Source organism: Sorghum bicolor, chromosome 10, assembly GCF_000003195.3.
Source record: "Sorghum bicolor cultivar BTx623 chromosome 10, Sorghum_bicolor_NCBIv3, whole genome shotgun sequence".
Taxonomy (NCBI): domain Eukaryota; kingdom Viridiplantae; phylum Streptophyta; class Magnoliopsida; order Poales; family Poaceae; genus Sorghum; species Sorghum bicolor.
In genome coordinates, this window is record NC_012879.2 from 48,942,860 (window position 1) to 48,966,457 (window position 23,598).

General features: G+C 38.9%; 3 protein-coding genes across 16 annotated transcripts; all 3 read left to right on the top strand.

Annotated features, from left to right (window-relative positions):
- On the top strand, nt 238-12,360 carry LOC8061961 (replication factor A protein 1). Of its 7 annotated transcripts, XM_002437098.2 has the most exons (18): nt 238-599; nt 733-796; nt 900-962; nt 1,744-1,833; nt 3,280-3,500; nt 9,123-9,267; nt 9,474-9,747; nt 9,818-9,920; nt 10,027-10,254; nt 10,366-10,498; nt 10,583-10,737; nt 10,839-11,067; nt 11,182-11,253; nt 11,346-11,401; nt 11,506-11,569; nt 11,693-11,787; nt 11,888-11,949; nt 12,104-12,360. In XM_002437098.2, coding segments are annotated over exons 1-17 (2,019 nt in total). In that variant the 5' UTR covers nt 238-597; the 3' UTR covers nt 11,913-11,949; nt 12,104-12,360. The 7 variants fall into 7 exon arrangements, with proteins under 7 accessions (XP_002437143.2, XP_021306005.1, XP_021306006.1 ...); XM_021450330.1 differs by having other exon boundaries at nt 240-599; nt 10,839-11,253; XM_021450334.1 differs by lacking the exons at nt 238-599; nt 733-796; nt 900-962; nt 1,744-1,833 and adding exons at nt 3,117-3,182; nt 3,596-3,685; nt 3,815-3,886 and having other exon boundaries at nt 3,280-3,345; nt 3,441-3,500; nt 10,839-11,253; nt 12,104-12,356.
- On the top strand, nt 12,716-15,523 carry LOC110431324. 6 transcript variants are annotated; one of them, XM_021450337.1, is made up of 8 exons: nt 12,716-13,014; nt 13,263-13,315; nt 13,422-13,706; nt 13,811-13,879; nt 13,954-14,369; nt 14,474-14,998; nt 15,081-15,159; nt 15,258-15,523. In XM_021450337.1, the coding sequence occupies exons 2-8, from the start codon at nt 13,291-13,293 to the stop codon at nt 15,293-15,295; spliced, it is 1,437 nt and encodes a 478-aa protein (XP_021306012.1). In that variant the 5' UTR covers nt 12,716-13,014; nt 13,263-13,290; the 3' UTR covers nt 15,296-15,523. The 6 variants fall into 6 exon arrangements, with proteins under 6 accessions (XP_021306012.1, XP_021306013.1, XP_021306017.1 ...); XM_021450338.1 differs by having other exon boundaries at nt 15,261-15,523; XM_021450342.1 differs by having other exon boundaries at nt 13,954-14,108.
- LOC110430865 lies at nt 16,251-18,566 on the top strand. Of its 3 annotated transcripts, none has more exons than XM_021449000.1 (4): nt 16,251-16,535; nt 17,084-17,789; nt 17,875-17,955; nt 18,150-18,566. In XM_021449000.1, exons 2-4 carry the CDS (start codon nt 17,084-17,086, stop codon nt 18,200-18,202), a joined length of 840 nt encoding a protein of 279 aa, XP_021304675.1. In that variant the 5' UTR covers nt 16,251-16,535; the 3' UTR covers nt 18,203-18,566. The 3 variants fall into 3 exon arrangements, 2 of the variants coding, with proteins under 2 accessions (XP_021304675.1, XP_021304676.1); XM_021449001.1 differs by having other exon boundaries at nt 16,253-16,535; nt 17,084-17,260; XR_002448256.1 differs by having other exon boundaries at nt 16,254-16,535; nt 17,084-17,277.

A 23,598-nucleotide genomic window follows, 5' to 3' on the forward strand; every position in this document is an offset into this window, starting at 1 on the left:
TAACTCTACAAACCTGGTGGGCTTCTAAATCAGAAGCACTATCCACGTCTGCATTTTTGTTTCCGTTCGTTCGATGTTGCTCATCGACGGCCGCTGTTTTTCTCGTATATTGGTCCGTTCCATTGAATTCTGCGCTTACTGTTCGCTTCGGTCTGATCCTTACCGTAGTTGGCCTTGTTGTCTCCTTTTGGTGCCTTTTGCGTTATGCCGTTTAGACTTCTAAAAAACTGCTCCTGCTCTCGGCTTTCGTTGCCATGGGTTGGGTGGATGGCAGCGGTACTGTTTTAGCGTCGCCAGCGACGCGGTCTTTATTGTTCCACTTCGCCGGTTTTTACGCCCCAGTTTATTATTATACCACCTGCGCCTGGTTTCTTCCGCCGTCGTTCCCTATTCATCGTCCTCGTCCGCTCCGCAGGGGGAGCGGCGTACACATCGCCGCTTCTTCCTTGTCGTTCGCTGGATTTCCTTCCATAATCGGCTGCTAAGCTCACGCGGCGGTTTCTCGTGGCGCGCGCCCGGCGGCCGTCCGCCGGGTGCTTGTTGCGGTGGGCGCCCCTTTGGGCATTGCTGCCGCGGCCTACTCTGTTCTTCCCCGTTATGTAAGATTTGTTTCTTGCTTTTGCTTCTTGTCAGCTTTGTTAGATCCAGTGTATTTCGATTTGTTCCTGCGCTCTGAGCTCCAGTGGATTGGTCCCGTTTCTGATGAAGTTATATTGTTTTGTTCATGTACAGGGCTGTGTTCAGTCTGTGGAAACCCACGTGTTTGGATTCGGTTCTTCGTTCGTTGGTTTTTGGGGTATTATTCGATTCATTCTTTTGGTCATTGTATTCCGATTCTGTTCTGCGTTAGCGTTTTGTTACAATTGTTTGCCAACTCATAGTGTTTCGTTCGTGTGCAGGGTTCTTTCCCATCGTTGGTTTCTGACTGTTATTTGTGTTTTTTCTTTTGGTTATCCGTCTGGGTAGGTTGCCATTACCATTGTTCTATATGTGTTTCTGTGTATAGTTCTTGCGTGTGTTCATTACTTTTGCGTTTCTCAGTGCCGTCCACAATGAAGTGTTAAATGGGGTCTTCCATTTTTAGGAGCCTCAGGATTAGAGCTTATTAATAAATAATATTTAATATTTTGTGCTAAATTTCCTGTGTACAGCTGATGATAAATGTTTGTGTCGGCTATAAAAAATACTATAATTTTTTTGTTTGCTGCCATATAGTTTCATCTAAGTCCTTTGTCCATCTGTTTAATTATCTTGATCCAATTTGCTGACTCATGTCTTTATTGACGATGAAACCAAAAGGTGTGTTGGTAGGTACTAAACTATATATTGTTGTTTCGTGGATCCATAGAAATTTTGAGATATTTGGTATTTGGAGTGTAAAAATCAAAGAGTAGCCTAATTTGTTAGAGATGTCTATAGTTCAGTGTAAAAATCAAAGAGTAGTATAATTTGTTAGAGATGTCTATAGTTCACGGCTTGTGTATAAGACATTTTTAATTATTCGGTGTTATACACTGACTGTTTCATGATACTGCGTAGGATTATTGTTTTATTTTTTTAGATACATTGAGCTTATTTTAGTGACTACAATAGGCCCTTATTTGTTGCCGAAATGGTTGTGGCGTTTGCTTTCCGTTTGGTTGCTTTCTTCTTTAGCTATGTTACTTATTATACATTTATCTATGTTTTTTTAGTTTATTATTCTAACCCTGTTAATGCTTTGGTTTTTCCTCCTTGTTGCAGGTTTCATATTTTAGTATCGTCGCCTGTTTACAAATTGGTTTTAATCTGGACCGAAGCATATTTCTTACGTCTCTGTACTGTCTTGTTCAGGTACATTTTTACGCTGTTGCTTTTGCCCTATGTATACATGTTATATGTGCCTAATGCTGTTGCCTGTTCTTTTTCCTATTTCCTTTTGGGAAAATGGTTTTGCTGACCTTTTTTTGGCCTATGCTATTGGTCATATCGAAAAATATAGGAAACCATATCAATGTTAGATACCTTGAATTGAAATAGAAAAATATTTACAAACACTAGAGAGGCTTTTGCAAACTTTATCAGATTTTTTCAGCTACATTTGTTAGTTGCGGTGTTGTACACGAACGTCTGCCGCTTCTTCCTCTTCTTTTGCCAAAATTATTTTTACCTTTTGTTTTCTCAGAATTTTTTATTTGTTAAGGGGGCACGAGGGTTGTAAAGGGAGATCTCCTTCGATTTATTTCAAAACGGCAGGTTCACTTTGGGTACCAAATGTTTGCCGTGCGTATCTCCTATGTGGCTGTTCTCCAGCAGGTTGCCTATTGTTGCTCTCTTCCTTACATATCTGGTATACATGAGATTCTTCAAGATGGTGCCTCCTTATATGGGATTGAGGTTGAGTTGCCTGGTTTATGTTGCCGGTTCAATTCACGAACACTTTTTTTTTGGGCAAGCTCTGGTATGGAACGTTCTGCGGCTTATGAAGCAGCTGCTTTGCAAGCACTACTGGTCTTACAAGATATATTTGGTTTTGTCATTTTGGACTACAGTGTTCATGGACTGATATTATACAGAAGTCTAGCCCAATCCCTTCTTCCTGTAGCTAATAGAGGCGTTCAGTTAGCCAGGTTTGTAATCAATAGTTCTCTTGAAGGAGTTTCATATGATCCGTCCTTGCTAAGTTTGGCACAGCAGTTGGTGCATGACCTCAGTGCTATGCCTACTGCTGCTTGCAATTTGTATCCTGGCTATTTGTAGCAATGAAATGTTTCTATGTTTCGTGTTTTTCGTACAGAATGTAATCCGCTAAATTTTCAGTCATGTTGATATTTTACATATTCGGAGTTTGTTACATTCAGCTTACCTGTTTGGTTCCTGCTTTTGGAGCCATACAGTACTCCGTAACTACATATATGTAAATATGTGGTTTAGGTTCTTCTGTAATGTATACAACGATTGTATCAAGGAACGTGGTCAAAAAAGATTTCTCTTTTACAGTTGCTGTCCGTTTTGAACGATCTTCTCAGTTTGTCTTCTTCTTTTGGGTTTTCACAAGAACCTCTATAGTTTTACGTTATCATTGGTCTTTAAAAAAACTCTTGTACTTTGATTTTTGTTTTAAAATGTGTGTATAGCCTGTTCAGTTCCATGGTGCCGCTTGCTGCTGACTTTCTAGGATCAAATGGATGATCAACAGTTATGTATGTATCATTTAGACTAATCGTGGTAGTGTATATTGCTTTTCTTTGTGCCTTGTTATGTGTCTGTATATTAACTGTATATATTTAAATCTGGCAGTTTCCGCATCGGTGTCTGATCCCACCTTTGCGCCAGACTATTCAACCTTACACCGCGCAGGAGATTGTATGTATTCTCCCGCGGCTATTATATTATGTATTTTTCCTTCCTATGTTTTTTGTGCCAATATTGACCATGTCCTCACCAACTGTCGACCTCAGCGTTGCTGAATATAGATACCACTGTCCCAGTTGCTGCAACACTGTCACGTGTACGAAACAGTACGTGCCTCCTGCTGGATAATGAGTCTTCCTTTCCTTGTTTTTTGTATTCTTAAGGTCTGGTTATACCATGTCCATTGTTGTCTTAACAACAGGGCCCCATAATGTGGCACCACATTCTGATCCCACAACTTCTAGACAAAAAAGAAGAAGACTCTTAGATCAACATCGCTTGGTCTGGGCAGGTAACATTGCTGGTTATCTGCGTCCTTTCAAAACCTACACACACTATAACCTGTTCATCCTATGGTACACATTTGTCTCTGTGTGCCGTAATAGTTAAGTCCTAAAAAATGTTTTCCAAATTACAATAGGAGGCCCCTGGCATGGTACTGATCATCTCACGTGTGGTCAATTTGACGAAGCCTTTATCGATGCTCTTAAAGGTATATGTTTCAGCACTTTCTCAGCCTTTTTGACCTTTTTCCATAGTCTCGCAGTTCCCATGGTATTCCTGTTTTCTTAGTGATTTCATTTGCTTCAGTCATATGACGGCCTGTCTTTCCCTATTTTGTTCTCTATTCTTCACAAACAGTATCCTATCGAGAAAGATCCTACTATGGTCGGCCAGATTATGAGTGCCCGCATTGTCAAGCAGTATTTTGGCACGCCGAAAGAATTGGTCGTGATTCAAGCCAACGTTCTGGTAGAATAGTGTACAACAACTGTTGTAGAGGTGGCAAAGTTGTTATACCGCGTTTTTTGGCACGGCCAGAGCCGTTGGCTTCATTAGCAACGTTTGATGGGGACTCTACATCCAAAAAGTTCATGAAGAACATAAGGCAGTACAATTGTCTTTTTTCATTCACATCAATGGGGGCCAACATTGATCGGACAATGAATGATGGCCGTGGGCCTCCTGTTTTTAAGATTTGTGGCCAAGTTCATCACCGGATTGGCTCCCTACTTCCTCAAGATGGATCTCCTCCTAAATTTATTCAGCTATATGTATATGATACATCTAATGAGGTTCAAAATAGAATGCGTTCATTATCACATGATGATGTAAGGGCTTCTGATCTAGATTCTTCTATAGTTCAGTCGTTGATATCCATGCTTGATGATTGTAATCCATTGGCAAGGCAATTTAGAATGGCCAGGGAAAGGTTAGCCGATCATGATGATGATGACCAATTTGTGGTTCGAATTGTTGCGCCTAGAGATGGGGATCCTCCTTAGTATAGCTTACCAACGGTTGATCAGTTAGCTATGCTTGTCGTTGGTGATTTTACTCCAGACGCTTTTGAGCGTGACATTATTATTGAAACACAGTCAAATGAGTTGAAGCAAATATCAGCTCTTCATCCTGCCTTTATGGCTCTTCAGTATCCATTACTGTTCCCATTTGGTGAGCGTGGGTTCCAGCCTGGGGTTTTGTATGCAGGTGCAAGAGCAAGTCAACGAAATTCATACACAAAGGTTACCATGCAAGATTATTTTTGCTACATGTTCCATTATAGAAAAAACCAACCAAATCCTTATCTCTCCTATGGTGCCCTGTCTAGCCAGCCAAAGGTGGATGCTCGTGCCTGTGTTGATGAAAATAGACTATGGTATATAATGAAAAACCAGAAAGACATTCGGATGGAAAGTATCCAGGGTATTTGTGATGCTATTAGCAGAGGCTGCACCGAGGGTGCTGAGATGGGGAAAATGACGGTATTACCAGCATCACATACAGGAGGTCGACGTTATATGATACAGAACTATCATGATGGGATTGCCATTTGTCGAGAATATGGTCCTCCTGATTACTTTGTGACTTTCACATGTAATCCTAAGTGGTTGGAGATCAGTGAGGCTATGTTTGAGATTGGTCAAAAACCAAATGATAGGGCTGATATCATTGTTAGAGTCTTCAATATGAAACTAGAAGAACTTTTGCATGATATAAAAAGTGGTCGTGCTTTTGGACCATGCAACGCAGGTGCTGTTCTTATCTAATCTGCTATGTCACTTACACATTAATAGAAACCGCTGCTAGGTCCAGTTGATTACATTATCTGTACAAATATACTCCATTGACCTGCCCTAGGTTTCTCATAGTCCTCATTACTAAGTTACGATGGTTTCACTTAATTCCAATAGACTTATCCATCTGAGCTCATGTTCTTCGACTTGCAGTTTTGCACACTGTCGAATTTCAGAAACGGGGTCTCCCGCATGCACATATTATCTTATGGACCACAGCGGACACATCAGATCCAACACCTACAATGATTGATTCTTATGTGAGTGCTGAAATACCAGATCCAAAAGACGATCCACTTGGTTATGCTCTTGTTGCCGAACACATGATTCACGGACCTTGTGGTTCACAAAATCCAGCCTGCCCTTGCATGAAAGATGGCAGATGTTCCAAACATTTTCCAAAACCATACCATGAAGAAACTTCAGTGAATTCTAATGGGTTTGCCATGTACAAACGCCGTGAAAATGCTCTTTATATAAACAAAGGCGGTGTACATATGGACAATAGATGGGTTGTTCCATATAATATGACTCTTCTTAAGAAATATCAGGCTCATATAAATGTTGAGTGGTGCAACAAGAGCACTTTCATTAAATATTTGTTCAAGTATGTAACAAAGGGTGCTGATTGTAGTAAGGTATATCTTGAAAGAATAAGAAGAGCAGAGTCTGCTCCTTATGATAGAGATACAGACACAGTTAATGAGGTTAGGGAGTATCTTGATTGTCGCTACATTTGTGAGCAGGATGCGTGTTGGCGAATATTTGGCTATGATATTCATAGACACTATCCAGCGGTAGAAAGAATGCCTGTGCATTTACCTAATGAGAATTTTATTACCTTTAGTGCTAGAAGTAGAATGGACAGAGTTGTTTCCGAAGAATTTCTAAGGAAAACCATGCTGACAGAATGGTTTATATGCAATCAGCAAAACCCTGATGCTCGGAACCTTACATATCCACAGTTTCCTTCAAGATGGAAATGGGAACATAAAGATCGAATTTGGGAGAGACGTCAACAGCGACAGGGCAAGATTGGTCGTCTACATTATGTTCATCCTTCTGCGGGCGAACGGTATTATCTGAGAATGTTGTTGCTGATTGTGAAAGGTGCAACTACCTATGAAGACCTTAGATTTCATAACCATACACAACATTCCAGTTTTAAGGAGGCATGTAGGTCTCGTGGGCTTCTTGGAGATGATCGAGAGTGGTATGATGCTTTTGACGAAGCTGCAGCTTGGGCTACATCTGCCCAACTAAGAAAGCTCTTTGTTAACATGGTTGTTTTCTGCCAGGTTGGAGATGAGAATGCTTTTTTTGAAAAAGTATGGCACCTTTTGGCCGATGATATCCAATACCAGTTCAGAAACATTATTGGCGATCCTAACTATGAAATGCCTGAAACTAATGCAAGAGACTATCTTCTCGAAGAGTTGGCCACCATATTTGTGCAAAATGGGAGAAACATAAGGGAATTCAACCTACCTGAGAAATCAGGTAACTCATATTCTGCATCGTACAATCGTCTCATTGATGAAGAGCTTGCACATGCCGCTGATCCTTCACTAGACATGGCAAACCCTACTGCAACCCTGAACAGTGATCAAACACATGCATTTAATATTATAGTGGACAGGGTGATGAAGAATGAGTCAGGGTTCTTTTTTGTTTCTGGATATGGTGGAACAGGCAAAACATACCTTTGGAACTACATCGTTAATTATCTCAGAGCACAGGACAAGATTGTTCTAACTGTTGCTTCTTCGGGGGTCGCTTCGTTGCTCTTACCAGGAGGCCGAACAACACACTCTAGATTTAAGATTCCATGTGATTTAGATGACACATCAGTTTGTGACATTAGAAGAGGAACAATGCTCTCTGAGCTCATTGAAGAAACATCTTTGGTTATTTGGGATGAAGCTCTCATGACTGATAGAAGAGCTTTTGAAGCTCTTGACAGGACTTTTCGTGATATACAGGCCATGCATCATCCACAGAATAGTGACATTCCTTTTGGTGGAAAGGTTATGGTATTGGGTGGTGATCTTAGACAGATTCTTCCTGTTGTTGAGGCAGGAAGTAGATCTCAGATTATAAACTCTGCCATAATCAAGTCCCGACTTTGGTCAACTGCGGAGGTCCTGAGTTTAACCCAAAATATGCGGCTTTCTTGTTCTTCACCGGATATAAGCTACCAAAGAAAGGTTGCTGAGTTTAGTAAATGGGTGCTAGATATTGGAGAAGGGAAGGTTCATTCAGTTGCAAAAGAAGGTGAATTGGAACCTTCGTGGATCAAAATACCTGAAGAACTGCTTTTGAGGACACAGGATGATAAACTGTCTTGCATAGTCAATGCTATTTACCCTAACTTTACATCAGATTATAAGAATATAGCATATATTAGTCAGAGAGCCATATTAACACCGACCAACGAACAAACCGATATCATCAATGATTACATGGTTTCCTTAGTGCCAGACGCCGAAAAAGAATATCTTAGCTCAGATAGTATTGCCAAATTAGTAGGGCCAAATGAAGCATATGACTTATTGTATCCAGTGGAGTTTTTAAATTCGCTTGATGGAAATAATTTTCCCCAGCATCGTTTAGTACTTAAAAGGGGTATTCCAGTCATGCTTCTTCGTAATCTGAATCAATCTGATGGTCTTTGTAATGGTACTAGATTAGTGATAGTTTCTTTGGGAGATATGATCATTGAAGCTAAAATTATCACTGGAAAGTTTGCTGGACAAATCGTTCTTATCCCAAGAATTACTCTAACTTTGAAGACCAACAAATGGCCATTTGTGCTTGAAAGACGTCAGTATCCAATAAAAGTCTGTTATGCAATGACGATCAACAAAAGTCAGGGACAAACATTATCAGCAGTGGGTGTCTATCTTAAGAAACCTGTCTTCTCACATGGTCAGCTCTATGTTGCAGTCTCGCGCGTTACAACAAGAGACGGACTCAAGATTCTCATTGAGGATGAACATGGAGCTTGCACTAACAAAACAAAAAATGTTGTCTATAGAGAAGTTCTAGCATATTTGCCAACCACGCATTAGAGTTACAAGTTATCGCTGAAATGTTCTTTTGTTCAGACTTTCCTCGGTGTTTGGGAATTCTGTATTATCTTAGTTTCAGCAGTTGTTTGTCCACTATGTTTTTGTTGCCTCATTCAGAAGGGTGTTAAGCTCAGTATATCTATGTTTCCATCCTTATGAAAACCTGAACACGGCCAATGCACACAAAAAATGTCAACTGCGCTCACCTATGTATTGTGTACTTCTTTTGTTAATAATAATCACTACTATGATATGTTTCTTTTATATTGTTCGAATCATCAATTATTTCACTTCTCCTATACTATATTTACCGCATTTCTATTGTCCTCAAATAGTTAACTTTCTACCATTTCTATTGTCGTCAAATAGTTTACTTTCTGTATACAAGTGCTTACTTACCTACCCTCTGTTATACATAATGATTGTTAATATATATGCTCATTAATCATGTAAAACAAAACATGGTTATACAAAAAGTCCTATTAATATATAAGCAAACTTATATCAGACCAGTTTAGTACTCATACATTTTATACTATACACTTCATTCTAACTGGCTCTGTATATTTATAACCTATAGGATGCAGGCCACCTACCTAGGAAAATTGGAGAAAGGTCGTCCTAAAGGCTTTGTTTGTGTTCGTATCATCAGAAAATGGACAGTGAAAGAGAACATGGGTCAAAGAGTGCCACTGTATGTTGGCTTAGTCCTAGCAGATGCAAGGGTAAGATTTAGTTACACACTACTAAGTTTTTAAACGATTGTGCACATTTCAGAATAGTGATACTGATATAACTATAGTTATAAAGACAAGTTAACACCACAGGGTAGCAACATGGTTATCAACAGGGAAAAAGCAGACAAAAGGGAATATATATACCTGTTCATATTATTCACTTTGTTAAAAATATAATTTTCTTTCATACACAGGGGGATGCTATGTATGCTGAGATTCCACAGGAAATTATCCACACATTGGATCCTCTTCTAGAAGTAGACAACACCTATGTGATTAGCAAATTCAGAGTAAATCCTGCAAAAGCATGTTACAAGCCTTTCAGTGGTCATCTAATGATTGAATTCACAGAATTTACATCCATCAAGTTATCTGAGAACGTGCCACCAACATTTCCAAAATATATCTATGCTCTCACTTCTTTTGACAAGATTGTACCTGCACAAGGACCAGTTCCTATCTTAACAGGTCAGCTTCTAAATGTTATCCTCTTGCTTGTTTATGTACAGATTCTAATTTTATGAAATTTTTTTGGTAGATATCCTAGGTTATATTACAAAGTACACCTCCGCAACTTCTGTGACCCCAAAAGGAAAAGAAAGAACAAGTATCCTCAGAGAAATCTTCGTTAAAGATATGAGGTATGTGGCTAAATAAATTATAGATCATCGATGTTAACATACAGAAAAAAGTAACCTATGTTTTCCACATGTAGTATAAAAATAATGATAAACTTTTTTTCTGCAGTGACAATGAGCTCAAAATAACACTCTGGGGTGATCATGCCATAAACTTTACCATCGACCATCTCAACAATCAAGAAAACCCCAAAGCAGTTATTGCTCTTTTTGTTGGTTTCATACCAAGAAAATGGCACTCACATTATGCTGAGCATAAACCTTACCTTAGTGGAAGCAGCGGTTCAAATTACTATTTAAACCCAGACATCCAAGAGGCTTTGCCATTTTACAAAAGGTAAGCAGTATGCTCCTCAATTGTAGCTTCGAAAACCTCAATTTATTACCACCACATTTATACAGAGGCTTTAATAACCCCTATGACTTGCATATGGTCTAACCTAAACAGATTCAAGGACGAACCCATGTACATAGAGCGACCTCCTCCATCTGAAGACAACATTTCTGCGCAACCACAGGACACTCCGCTAGCAGAAAAAACAGTTGCCGAATTAAATGCCATAGATCCATATGAATTCCCGGTACACTTTACATGAGTTGTTCACAAAACTTTTGCATATTTCATAATATAAGATTGCTTATATTTTTTATCTAACCTATGGTAGGATGAGGGGTACAAATGCACGGTGACAGTGACACATATTCCAGACAATATTAGCTGGTGGTATATGTCCTGCAAACCATGCAAGAAAAAGATGGATCCACAAGCTGCTGGTGGATATAGGTGCCCAAAATGTTATGGAACAAATGCTTTGCCTAGGTACGAAACACTCACAGAGGTACTATGATATATTCTCTTGCCATTTGCCAGTTACTGACAAACATATACTGCACAAACTTTTGGCTATCTCAAATACACAGGTATCTGTTAAACTTCTTTGCCGAGGATGAAACAGCCGAAGCCAGTTTTTTTGCATATGATGACGTGGCCAAATTAATGGTTCTCAAAGACTGCGACCTAATCTTGAACCCCTTGAAAGTAGCATCTGGACTATCACTGCCACTGCAATCCATTATTTCAAAAAAATTCACCTTCTCCATTAACCTTACTGAAGACTCATTCAGCACCAGATCCAAGAGACAATATCTGGTAAAACATATTCTGGAACGATCAGATAGGCGACAATCTGCATTGTACCTTACTGGATCTGGAAGCAACACACAGCCTGCTCTAACTATATCTACCACATCTGCACGACCACAGACTTCGATTCAGATACCGGACACTCCACAGATTAACCAAGAGGTCCTTCAGATTGCTGGCACCAGTGAATCCGTATGCTAAATATATATCTTTGCCACTTTCTATTTATCGTTTTCTATCTGCCTACAAATTTAACTGACTTATTTTACCATATTTGTTTATAGACACCTGCTCCAATCATTGATTCAGAGAAAACACCTACTAAAGATCATAAGAATGAGTAAGTATAATTACACAAGATAACTACCAATTTATGTATAGTTACTTACACTTGCAAGCAAAGTTCTTATGCACCGTTTACTGCATAATTTGTATATATTTCAGATCATCGGTGCCCGTGACAACTGCCCGTAAAAGATTATTTGAAGAAGAAAATGTTATTGACAAAGTAATATTGCTAACGCTTTCTACTTTATATTTCTAAAAACTACACAGCCTACATAAATTTTTTCCATTTATTATAGACTTCATGATGCCTAAATTGGTTTACATTATTATTCTCTTTACTCAGGAAAGTACAGGTGCTCAGGATCTAGATGCACAGACTGCGGGTGGAGACAATCTCATGGATCTAACTGATCCACCACCACCAGCAAAAACAAAAAGGTAAGAATCTGCAGCTCAGATAACACATGTAAATAATCCAATAATACAGAGTAAAATATAGTGCATATAACTAAAATACATATGTACATTGAAAAAACAGGCCCAAATATAAGGCTCCCAAGTAACGAACCCGCTCTCATCCAACGTACATGGACAAATCAGGTTAGTTGACCATCATCAAGATACGTGTTCCCAGATACTTTTCCATATGATTGTTCGGCAAATGTAAACTAGATACTATGTCCAGGGCTTTTACAATTATATTGAAATACTATATATTTAACAAAGCTTTGCTTAACACCATGATTCATTTCAGAAAATAAATCTTCAAAGACGATGGGCAACAACCTTTTGTGCAAGATGGTACTTACACCCCTTAGAAGCATGTTGCTTTTTATCTGCAAGACAAGATTGTATCTATCAGCAGCTAATGCCAACAGGCAACTTTATTTTGCTACATAGTATGTTCGTTATGTAATAATGCTTTAGGATACTGTTATCTGAACAAAGACTGAGATTATGTACCTTTTTATGTATCCGTAATACTGATATGGTTACCTATTTGTGCATCTACAACAAGTACGCAAGTATAACCATTATGTTGTTCATGGTTCTGCACATGGTGCTCATATATATCATTGTAACAACTATACAACTAACGCCACTACATTATACCTCAAACTAAATAGGTTACTGATATCTGTGGTTTTAACGATTACACTTTAGTAAGAACAGGTTATTACCTTTCTATCGCCACTAATCAGTATTACATACAATAAAATAAGAACATAGTTATTTCAAGTGACAACTTCACCGTCCCACTAAAACGATGGCACACAAATATTAGGCCCATACTGCTCCAAATAGCAAAAAAAAATATAGGCCGCCGGCCCAGTTTCGTGGTGTTCTATGTATATACAACCTACCCGTAGTCACCAAAAGCCCACACAACGCTTCTCACCATCGTTCCAGAAGCAGATTACCGTCCCGATCCTTCGCACCATGCCTCCGCCAGTCCGCCGTCACGAAGCATCCTACAATGAAGCTCCATGAAAATCTAGATCTACTTCTTCCTCCAACCCCTCCCTCTCCCTCTCCTCACAAGAACTCCCAATAACGGCAGCTATCGAACACACTTTGATTGCGTCGGGTCACCTGCGCTCCCCATCGCACTGCCGGTGTGCTCAGCCAACATATGGGCGACGAATCTCATACTTAAAACCGTAGGTATTTACCTCTGTTCTTCTCTATTTTTGTCCATCCATTGATTTATTCCTTAATCCAGAAACAATTTTATAATCAATATATGATAGACGCATGACATTTGTCACTATCTGGATATTTATCCCATCAATTTTAAATAGTAACATACCTAAAACAGAAGAAAAAGATACAAATGCCTGTATAAATGCATAGCCAATAATATTGTATTTAACACATATATGGTTCTAACATGGTTTCCCATCACATTGCAGCCAGTTTAGCTAAACATAATCGGTGCTAATGGAGATCCCAGAAATTAATGAAGGTGCATGTTCTGACCCCTCTTACTATTTTGAAGATACAATTTCCATTACAAATTAGCTTCCAATTTATGGTTACAGTTAAAACAAAACATATATTTATTGTTTCAGAAATATACTGGCAGTATGCAGTCATCTCGAGGCCAAAAAAGGTTTTCAGAACAGAACCTAAACAGGTGGCCAAAGAAATTGTAAATGCAATAAGAAGTCAGCTAGGATTGTACATCATCGCCTCTGACATAACATATAGACGACCTAATTTCATCATCTATCTCAACAATTCTCATCCACAAAGACAAGTAGTGGCCGCATCACCTATACGTACAAGGAATTTTCAGATACAAATCGTACCATGGTCAAGAGAACACGAACTAACCCAGCTACCTTGGATTACAGGTATAATTACAATACAACAGTACATTATCACCATATCTCCTATCAACTTTACTGGCAAATTCTAACTTTTTCCTACTATTATTCACACATATCCAACTGATCAGATGGTCTAAAAATCTGCATCGACCCACTCACAATACTTCCTGTACCATCGCAATCCACAATACAACCAGGTAAACTATACATTATTTATTTTGTTTACCACCTTCTACAACATGTTTATTCCTAACTATGACAACCCATTTAGGAACCAAAGCTCTCAAAGACAGCTATGCCAGCATGATAAGCGGAGGCTATGAACTTAAGGCACCAGATTACAGCTACCTGATGATTTCTGAATTACGAGACTTCTACTATGAAAAGTTTGACATCTTCAAGGCATGCAAACATAAAACTATCCAGGTACAACAACAACTACAGGATTGTTTAGACCAGTATCTAAACCAAGGTACCACTATCTGCAACGCAATTCAGGCTACTGCAAATAGTACCATGGATGACAGATATAGATATCTTTCTGACTTTGCTGGTCATTTAAACCGTGCTGCAACCCATGCCTATATAAACCACAGCATTATAGGCGGACATATTAACTTAGTTCAAGCACAGCCTCACCAGCCTATGAACCTTAACGGTTTTAATAAGATTCCACCATTCCATGAGGTATGATTTGCTCATACATGAGGCTATATATTATTCACATAGTCCTGCCCATATATATGAGGTATACAAATTCCACAAAACTAACAAGCGTATAAATCATGCAGGTACCGGTCCCATCAACATATGTTACCCGACTAAGAGTTATACATGCTGCAGTTAGCAAAGCAGTGTATAAGGCACAAAGTATTATTACAACTGTTGAAACAGCAGCAGGACAGTTCGAAGCATTCATGACTAGACAAAGCCTGATACAGAAGTACAATGATCTTCCTCAGACAACTCCAGCGTCAATTGAAACACTTGCCATCTATTACTCACTAAAACAGATCACAAATGTCCTAGGATATCAAATTGTAGACCTCAACCATCCAACCTTGGCAGAACTAATTGCCAGCATCAATAACCTCAGTGTACACATGAGCCTGTTACAATGTTGTGTATCATATGTGAGAGAAGACATAAATCAGATCTATGAAACTTTCAATCACCTCTACAATGAATACGATATGGCATCTGATGAAATCAATGATATTACATACATACACGATGCTATGAAGCGGCTTGACGACACCATGACAGCTTACCACAGTCACATTATAAGTTCATCAGACGATTTCACATACTCAAAGGTAACAAATATAAAACTCCCTTTAATATTAATTATATGTATAAAAACACTGAAATATAACCGTCAATTCCTCACAAATACAGATCCAATTTCTCCGCACATATTTACATACCGAATCACCGAATGCCATCCCCGGTCGTTGGCTTCCAGCAGATAAACCAGGTAACTTTGAAATTTCTGATCTAGCATTGACTCATTTAAACATAAAAAATCCATAACACCCAATCTATAAATAGTTTCATTATACTTATGATTAACAACAGATCAGTTACTGCAGCAGATCCAAGATGAACAATAAACACCGTAACAGGCGAACAGGGAGCAGGTCTATGACGTCAGAGGACGATGAAATATCATGGTGTCTTAGCCATCTTATTAACTTGAACAATGCAGTGTCTCAGTCCAGTGTGTAATATATAACATAAACTCTTAGCTACGATTTCCCTCTCCATGTAAAAACAAAACTGTGCCGGACATATTATGTATAATATATGTTATCTATGCCTTAATACATATATTCAAGCAACATGTTCCCATTCTATTATATGTTCACTCGAACAGAGAAAATAGCTGTACAACCCATTTTTCGAAAATATATAATATAAACACCTAAATTCTCCCTCTATACATCATTAATCTAACAAATTCGTTACCAATCAGAAGAGACCTAACATATACAGAGAACAAAGAAATAATAAAACTTACCAAAATTTAATTACACAAAAATACACACAAACCTATTAAAAATATCGTCGACAACAAATAAATAAGGAAAAAGACTCAACATTAGTATAGCCCCGGCTTACTTCATCAGATTAATAAAAAAATGAGTATCCCAAAAAAAAATCCATTTTTTTTATCCTTGCATCCTCAAAAATCTAACAACGTTTTCTATATTATTTTTCATATTGAACCTTACACCATATACATTAAAAAATTAAACATAAATTGAAATTAACTAATTAGACAATTCATAAACTATTTGTGAAAAAATATTTTAAAACCTAATTATCCTACTATTACACAGCATTTATCAAAAAAAAAATTTAACAACATTCACTTTACATAAAAATCTTCAAACTACACCACACCTTACTGTCCACATTCAATTTCCAAAAAAACAAATAAGCACACAGCAATTCAGACACGTTTAATAAAACAAATACCAAATTTATTTTAAAATCTGCAACATAATAGCTACCAAATACAGCAAAACGTAGTGACCTTTAGTATTATTAAAAGCAGTTTCCCCGTCCTCTCCTCCACACTTTACTACTACCACCTACCCCCTACCTCGTTCCCGTCGCTTCAGAAACCCACAAAACGGCGGCCATGGCTTCGGCGCAGTCTACCTCGACCATCTCCTCAACCTAAACTCAGCCACACACCTTCCTTCAGAAAATCACCTAACCTATTAGCAGCAACAGTCGACCCCTCGTCCTTTCCAACATCAACTCCATCGCCAATACAGCTAAGTCCATGGCGAACACCCTACTAAACTGAAGACGCCAGATTCACACCAGCTTCAATACGTCCAGGTAAAATCTCCTCCGATCTAATCTTAACAAACTACCTGATGTGCATTCGCATCCAATCCTGAAGAAATTTCCCTGATCTGTTGCTAAAACTTCACCTACTTTTAATTTAAATTACCTAATAACATAAATTTAGTCCATACTAATCTATAATATATTAAACCAACAATACACAAATTCTATTATTTTGTAATTAATATATACACCAATACTAATCTTCCAACATGAACAGACCTCTGTTATTAGTCATAGTTGTACACAACTAGCTTACCAAGGTTACTGTTATATATTACCACTCTGTTTAAAAATACCAAAACTGCATACTGAACACTCCATAATAGTCATGCGCCACCCTAAATAGTCAATCCAGCACAAATAACAACAATACAATAGCATCGATTTAACAACCTCATCTATTTTACATATTAGCACACAGCAATATAATACACATATACTAACCAATATAAACCCAAACATTTTATTACATGTAAAAATAAATAATTACATTATTACTCGACAAAACAAACTAATAAATCCACAATTTACTGCAGATGGCGCAGCACCGGTTCCAGAACCTCAGAATCATCGATAAAACAGAGCTCAGAGACATCGATGCCACTATGTCCGGCAACACAGTCTTCGCAACAGTCCCGGATACTATCTCGGACACATTCAACCACTATGACCTCGCGGAGGCAATCCAACAACAGTTCCAGATAAACATCGAGGTAGAAGACATATCCAGGTATAACGAAGGTTACTTCTTACGCGTGCACACACAGCAGGCCAGAACAAACATGCTACACCGAGGCTTTATCATTGTTCGAAACTACCTCATTGGTCTGAGACCATGGAATCCAGAACATGGATCAACAGCAGTCTCCTTACAAACCGTGCTAACCTCTTGTCCACTCAACATACACCTAGCTACATACATACCCTTATCAGATCCATATGAACACCTAACCATTCACATTACCGGCGTACCACCGCATCTATGCTGCAACTCCCTCATACACAAACTGTTCCACAAAATCTGCATCATCCATTCAGTCAACTTTATATCTGCTACAACTGAATATGAGATTAGCGCCCGCGGAAGGGTAACAATGATCCCACAGACTGCTCATTTAGGAATTAGAAACCTGAGCGGACAGAGTGAGGTAATCAACATTTGGCAGTTATCTTACCAGACATTCACAGACGAAATGCTAGGCAGACAAACACCACCAGGAGACCGGCGATCTGACCTCTGCGGTAGCAAACTCCGTTACCAATACAATGCCAAAAAACATAGCAACCAAAGCATAACGATAATATTTCTTCTGACTTGAATTTACAGGATACTCAGACATCGACACAGAGCAACGACTGGAACTGGTTGACAGCAACGGAAATAACGAAGCAACCTCCCGACTCCAAGGTATACCAGAACAAACTCCTTTGAACACAGCCTTTATTCAAAAACAATTACTCTCAAATACTTAGAATCGTTCAATATCTTCATATCATAAATGACACAGAAAACATTACCCACAACAAATTCTGAAACACTGTCAACAATCTAATTTCCAAATACTCTTGCTGAAAACTGACACATACAACACATCTGTGCAGTCGCCTCCGATACTTCGACAATGGACACATCAGACAACAGTATTGAAGAATGAAAGTGAAGCCACAACAACAGGTCAAAACCCAGCTACGAACAAAAGAACCAAAATGGTCCACCAGACCATATAGACACTTACTAATCTATTTCGTATCTACCACGATGCTATGTTTGTAATCAGCAACCTATCAAACTTTCCTATGTGTACTCTATATGTCCCTTTACTAGATTAAGCCTTTCCATGTACACATAAAGGCCTACTAAAGACCATGTATCCCTAGCTTTATGCAGAAGTATGTTTACTTAACCCATGTGTAATATCTATGCTATTCGCTTCAAACAGACTGCTACAGAACGTTGAATGCTCAATTAGTAACTTCAAAATCAGTACCCCACATGCGCGCGAAGGCGCGCACCCGCAACTAGTATACATACATGACTCGGGTGTTTTCTCTCGTGTTCAGGTGTTCGTGTGTTCTTGTACCAGGCAAACGGCCTGACTGTGACTGAAAACTGAATTTCAAATGAATTTGTGCTACTGCAAATAAATTATGGAGGGAAATTGGGCTGCGCTCATACCCATAGCTGTCAGCCAATGCTAGTAATGGATATAAGCGATGGACCGGGTAAAGGTGTACGTCCTGCTTATCATCATGTGCTTGGACTGGTTGTCTAAAATTAAATCAAGGGCTAAACTTTGTATCACTTTCTTAGTTCACTTGTGTGATTTAATGAAATTATATTGTCTTTTACGAGGTTGGCTAAATTTTGGTCCACTTATTTCGAGCCTGAAAAGCTAAGTCAAAACTTGTTATTTGTAAATGTAGTTCAAGTGGGGGATGTGATTGCTCGTATTATTGGCTTATTAGGTGGAATAATGTCAAGTGAAATAATTCGTCACATTTGTAGAAGTATTGCTTTGAGTATTATTGGCACCAGTATTGCTTTGAGTATTATATTAATGGAGTATACATTCATAAGATCTAGGGATGAAAACGGTACGGATATTTTCCGACCGTATTCGACACCGAATTCGTTTAGAGGGGTTCAGATTTGTCCGTATCCGAGTCCGAATATTCAACATCCGATACCGTATCTGTATCCGAATACTTAAATCGTATATTTATAATGTCGACATCCAATCGTATCTTATCCGATATGATTAACATTATCCGTATTCGAATCCGAATTCGACTAGAAATATGAAAACAAATATGATATCGGTGATATCCGTCCGTATCCGATCCGTTTCATCCCTAATAAGATCAATGCCATGTACAAACTAAGCCAAATTTTGGTCACCAAATTGGTGGCCATAATTTTAGCTATCTTTGACCATCAAATGAACTAAGATGGCCAAATGGCAGGGCTACTAAACTAAAATTTGGCACCCAAGCAAATAAAGGCCGTTAGTTAAAATTTGGTTTAGTGTATATGGATTGGCACACATGGGTAAGCAACTAAACATGTCCTAAATGCTCTTGCTAAACCTTTGATGTAGAGTCTAAATTGTCGATTTGGAATGTCGCTTAATTGAGAATGTCTTGCTCTGGTATAATTTCTGAGCGTTCTTTAACTTGATTAATAAGGACAAAACTGAATGGTGGAGCAGCTGCGCAAATTAGGCTAGTATTGCTCTCTCAATCAGTCATTAATTGTCGCGTGCTGTTGTTCATGTGTTGAACCGGTCTTGAAGGGTCTTTGAAGCCTAGATCCACCTTCCAAACAAAAAATGAAAAAGTCCAGATTCCAGATAGGCGATACATGCTCCATTGTACGTATATCCTGTCCTTGCTACACATCGCCATTAAGCGAGTGACGTAACGGATCGAGCTTCAGTAGCTCTGCCAATGGCAAAGAAAAAACAGGATTGTTGGCACAGCTAGCTAGCTGTTCTTGTTCGGCACAATCGCAGGCACGCCACTGCCTGTTTGGAATTCTCTTGAGATCCGCAGGGTAATGTTTAAATTTTATTATTAGTAAGCAGATTAGCTTCATACGTTTGGAATTGAATCATTATATCAGTCCAAATTAACCTACCGTTGCTGCGTCTGTCATTGCATACTGCAGCACTTATATTATGTAAGCTAGTAACTAGTGGGCTTGTAAATTGTTATAAGAATGAAAAAGATCACCGGATATAATCAACGAACTGCCAATTAACAGTTGTACAGGAATATCAACACCTTATGGGTTTTCAGGTAAAAGAAATTATTAACATCGTCTTATCTAACCTTATGGCAGTTGATATAGTGCTTGGTTGTGTTTCCACTGTCAACAACTTATAGGCAACAACTACTGTTGCACTCGGGCATTAGCATCGGTCGGGAAGAGCTTGTTGCCCCGGTTCCTGAGCCGGTGCTGCTCTTCCGGGACTAAAGGCCCACCCTTTAGTTCCGGTTCGGGGAACCGGGGCTAAAGCCCCCCTTTAACACCGGTTGGTAATTCCTGCCAGGGTTGTCATGTTGCAGGACCCTTTAACACCGGTTGTTATTACCAGCCGGTTTTAAAGGGGTTCTTTTTTTCGGTTCATTTTTTCGGTTCTGTTTATTGTTTTTATATAATAATAATAGGTTTTTCAATACATATTTTATGCTGATATAATAATATATATATTACACGCATATTAAGCATATATAAATGAAAACTATAGGCTTAGCTTTATAATTAAGCTTTGCCTATAATAAAATGAATAGACCACATCAAAAATTAAATAGATATGTAAAAAGCTTTATATATAGTTTTATAAGTACAAAATTCGTAACACATATATACATAGAGTTTTTTCTCCCAATGTCTAAAACTGATACAAATGATTATCGTTGTTTGGAATAAGAGTTTCGTTGTCGTTGAAGTGAAACTCGCCGTTCGGATTGATCACTTGCTCGCAGAGAAATCCTGCTATCGTCTCTTGGATAGCTTTGATTCGGTCTTTTTGTATGACCTTTTTCCTCAACCATCTGTCTTTAATTTGAAAGAAATAAAAAAGGTATTAGTTATCTAAGTTATTCAATATAATTCAGGAGATAATGAAAAGAGACATGTAACTACTCTGAGCGTCTCTGTGGGTGTTTGATTGTCTCGTGCCATCATAAATTTGCACACGTAATATGCACATAGGTTGTTCCCCCCTTCTTGTCTTAAACACCACTGTACGATATATATAAAAAATATACACGAATAAAAAGGCTAAAAGTTAGCGAAAGTTTACTAGCTAGTAAAACTTACTTGTGAATGAATTATATTAAGCGGTGCTTTACAACCACTGAGATGTTCACGGTCAATAAATCTTTTCCAAACCCTACACACAGCCATTGTGGATCATGAACTAATAATTACAGAGTCATATCATGATATTCTTCTAGCTGAGATCGACATTAGGTACCTTTGAATAATGTTTACCATTTGTTGATAATTTTCTTGTGGTTTTCTCATTGAGTCAAAGATTATCAACCGGTTTTTGGGAGTTTCAATGACCATGAGTATCCAGTGAAAGCTGTTTACACATATATATAGTCAGGCTTATATATAACCATATAAAACTCGTCTTGAGTAATAATAAGTAAAATAAAATGTGCACGCACTTAATAACTATATAACTCACTCGAAGTTGAAGGGGAAGAGTATTTTTTGTTTTTCTTTTTGGTTCACAAAGAACCGCATAAGATTGGTGTAGACTTCTTTCTCATGAGATGCTGTACACACTGCCTGCGGAGCCTTGAAAACAATATAAGGGTCAATGAACCCAATACTATTGTTATTTCTGATTCTGAGCTCTCTCATTTGGTGCCTGCATATATACATGCAAATTCTAAGTGTGTAAGGATTATATACATATAATTAAAGAAGGTAGAAGTTTAATAAAAAGAAAGAAATACTTACAGACAAAAGCGGCTGACAAGAGATTTGTCGAGAGCGTCGAGGTGACATAATTGGTGCAATTCTTCGAACTGGACGTATATGAGGTCATCTCCACGGAAGTAGTGATGTTGTCTAATATGAACAGAAATCCAATTATCTCCCCTTTTAGACGCCTCCATGCACCACTTGTTTATTGCAAACATTTGTGTGCTGAGCTTATGTAAACGCTGAGGGTTGAACAGACTCCTATCCGGTTCATATCTTGCCCTCCATTGATCAACTACCTTAACTACCTCAGCTTTTTCAAATGTTTGACATCCAATAATGGTGGCAATATCTTCAATATTTAGACCGCTCTATCCAAAGTAATGCTCAAGCGAATCTAGCTCAGACAACGCTAAGGATTTCTTTGGCATCAAGTCTTCATTTGAGCCGTATTGATTTGTCACAATCAAAGGGGGCACCGGTTTTGATACTTCTCCGAGCTGTAGGACCCCCTTTTCTACTCTCTTTCTAGGCTGTGAAGACTTGACCAGAGACTGCTCATAGTCCGAAAGTGCTGGCTTTTTCTAAGCTTCCCACTGCTTCTTTTGCTGGTCCGCCACCTTCTTCCTCAGTTCCTCTGGCTTTACATAAAAGTACGGCTTTTCTGAGTTTAGCCGTTTTTTCTTTCCTCCTTCAATTTATCAAAAAATTGTTTCACTTCAGCCTTGGATGTAGCAATTACCTCCTTTTCACTCTTTTCATAAGGTAATTTCTCTGGTGTCTTAGCTTTCTTTGCTGAGGCAGCCTTCTTTGGAGGTGGGACCGATGACTTCGGTCGTTCTTGGGCGGACCGCTTCTGACTACCTCGCTTTGGAGGCGATGGGACCGACCATGTACTCTTTGGAGAGGGCGGTGCAGGCGGTGGAGGTGGTGGGGCTAATCTTTTTGGTGTTGGAGAACGCGGTGGAGGAGTTGGAGACCTCGATGGAAGAGGTGGAGACCGTGGTGGAGGAGGTGGCGGGGTCGGTGTGGCCGCCGCAGGTGTTGGAGGAGATCCAGCATTGTCACCGCCCGCAACACTATGATGCATTGGGAAAGAACTGGACTTAGGTTGGAGGAATCCCCGCAAAGAAAACAATTTCAAGTTTTGTGAGCAAACTTTTTTTAAATTCAATATATAATAAATAATATAAGAAGTAAAATCACGCACAAACATATGGTGAGGAATAATTATGAAGCGCTTGCGCCAACAAATAAACGTCTTCTCAACTTCACCTAAGGTCTTCTCTCCGTCTCCCCCTTCTATTTCTAGAGGCACACTGCCACAACCTTTCTCAACCCTATCAACCGAGACGCTAGCATATCCAGTTGGTACTACTCGATTATGGATTCTTGGAGTTCTCATTCGGTCGATAGGGTTGACAACACCGATAGCCACCTTTTTTTGTTGCATTCCCATCTAGTACATGCAGCTCACAGGTAGTAAAAGCCTCCGTGACATCATCCATGGGGAAGTGTAGCTTCATGTCATCTTGAATGGTTGGTACTTCCGTGGATGCGTAGCTGTTTTTCAACTGGCCTGGGGGGCTAACATTGACCTCAGGCTAT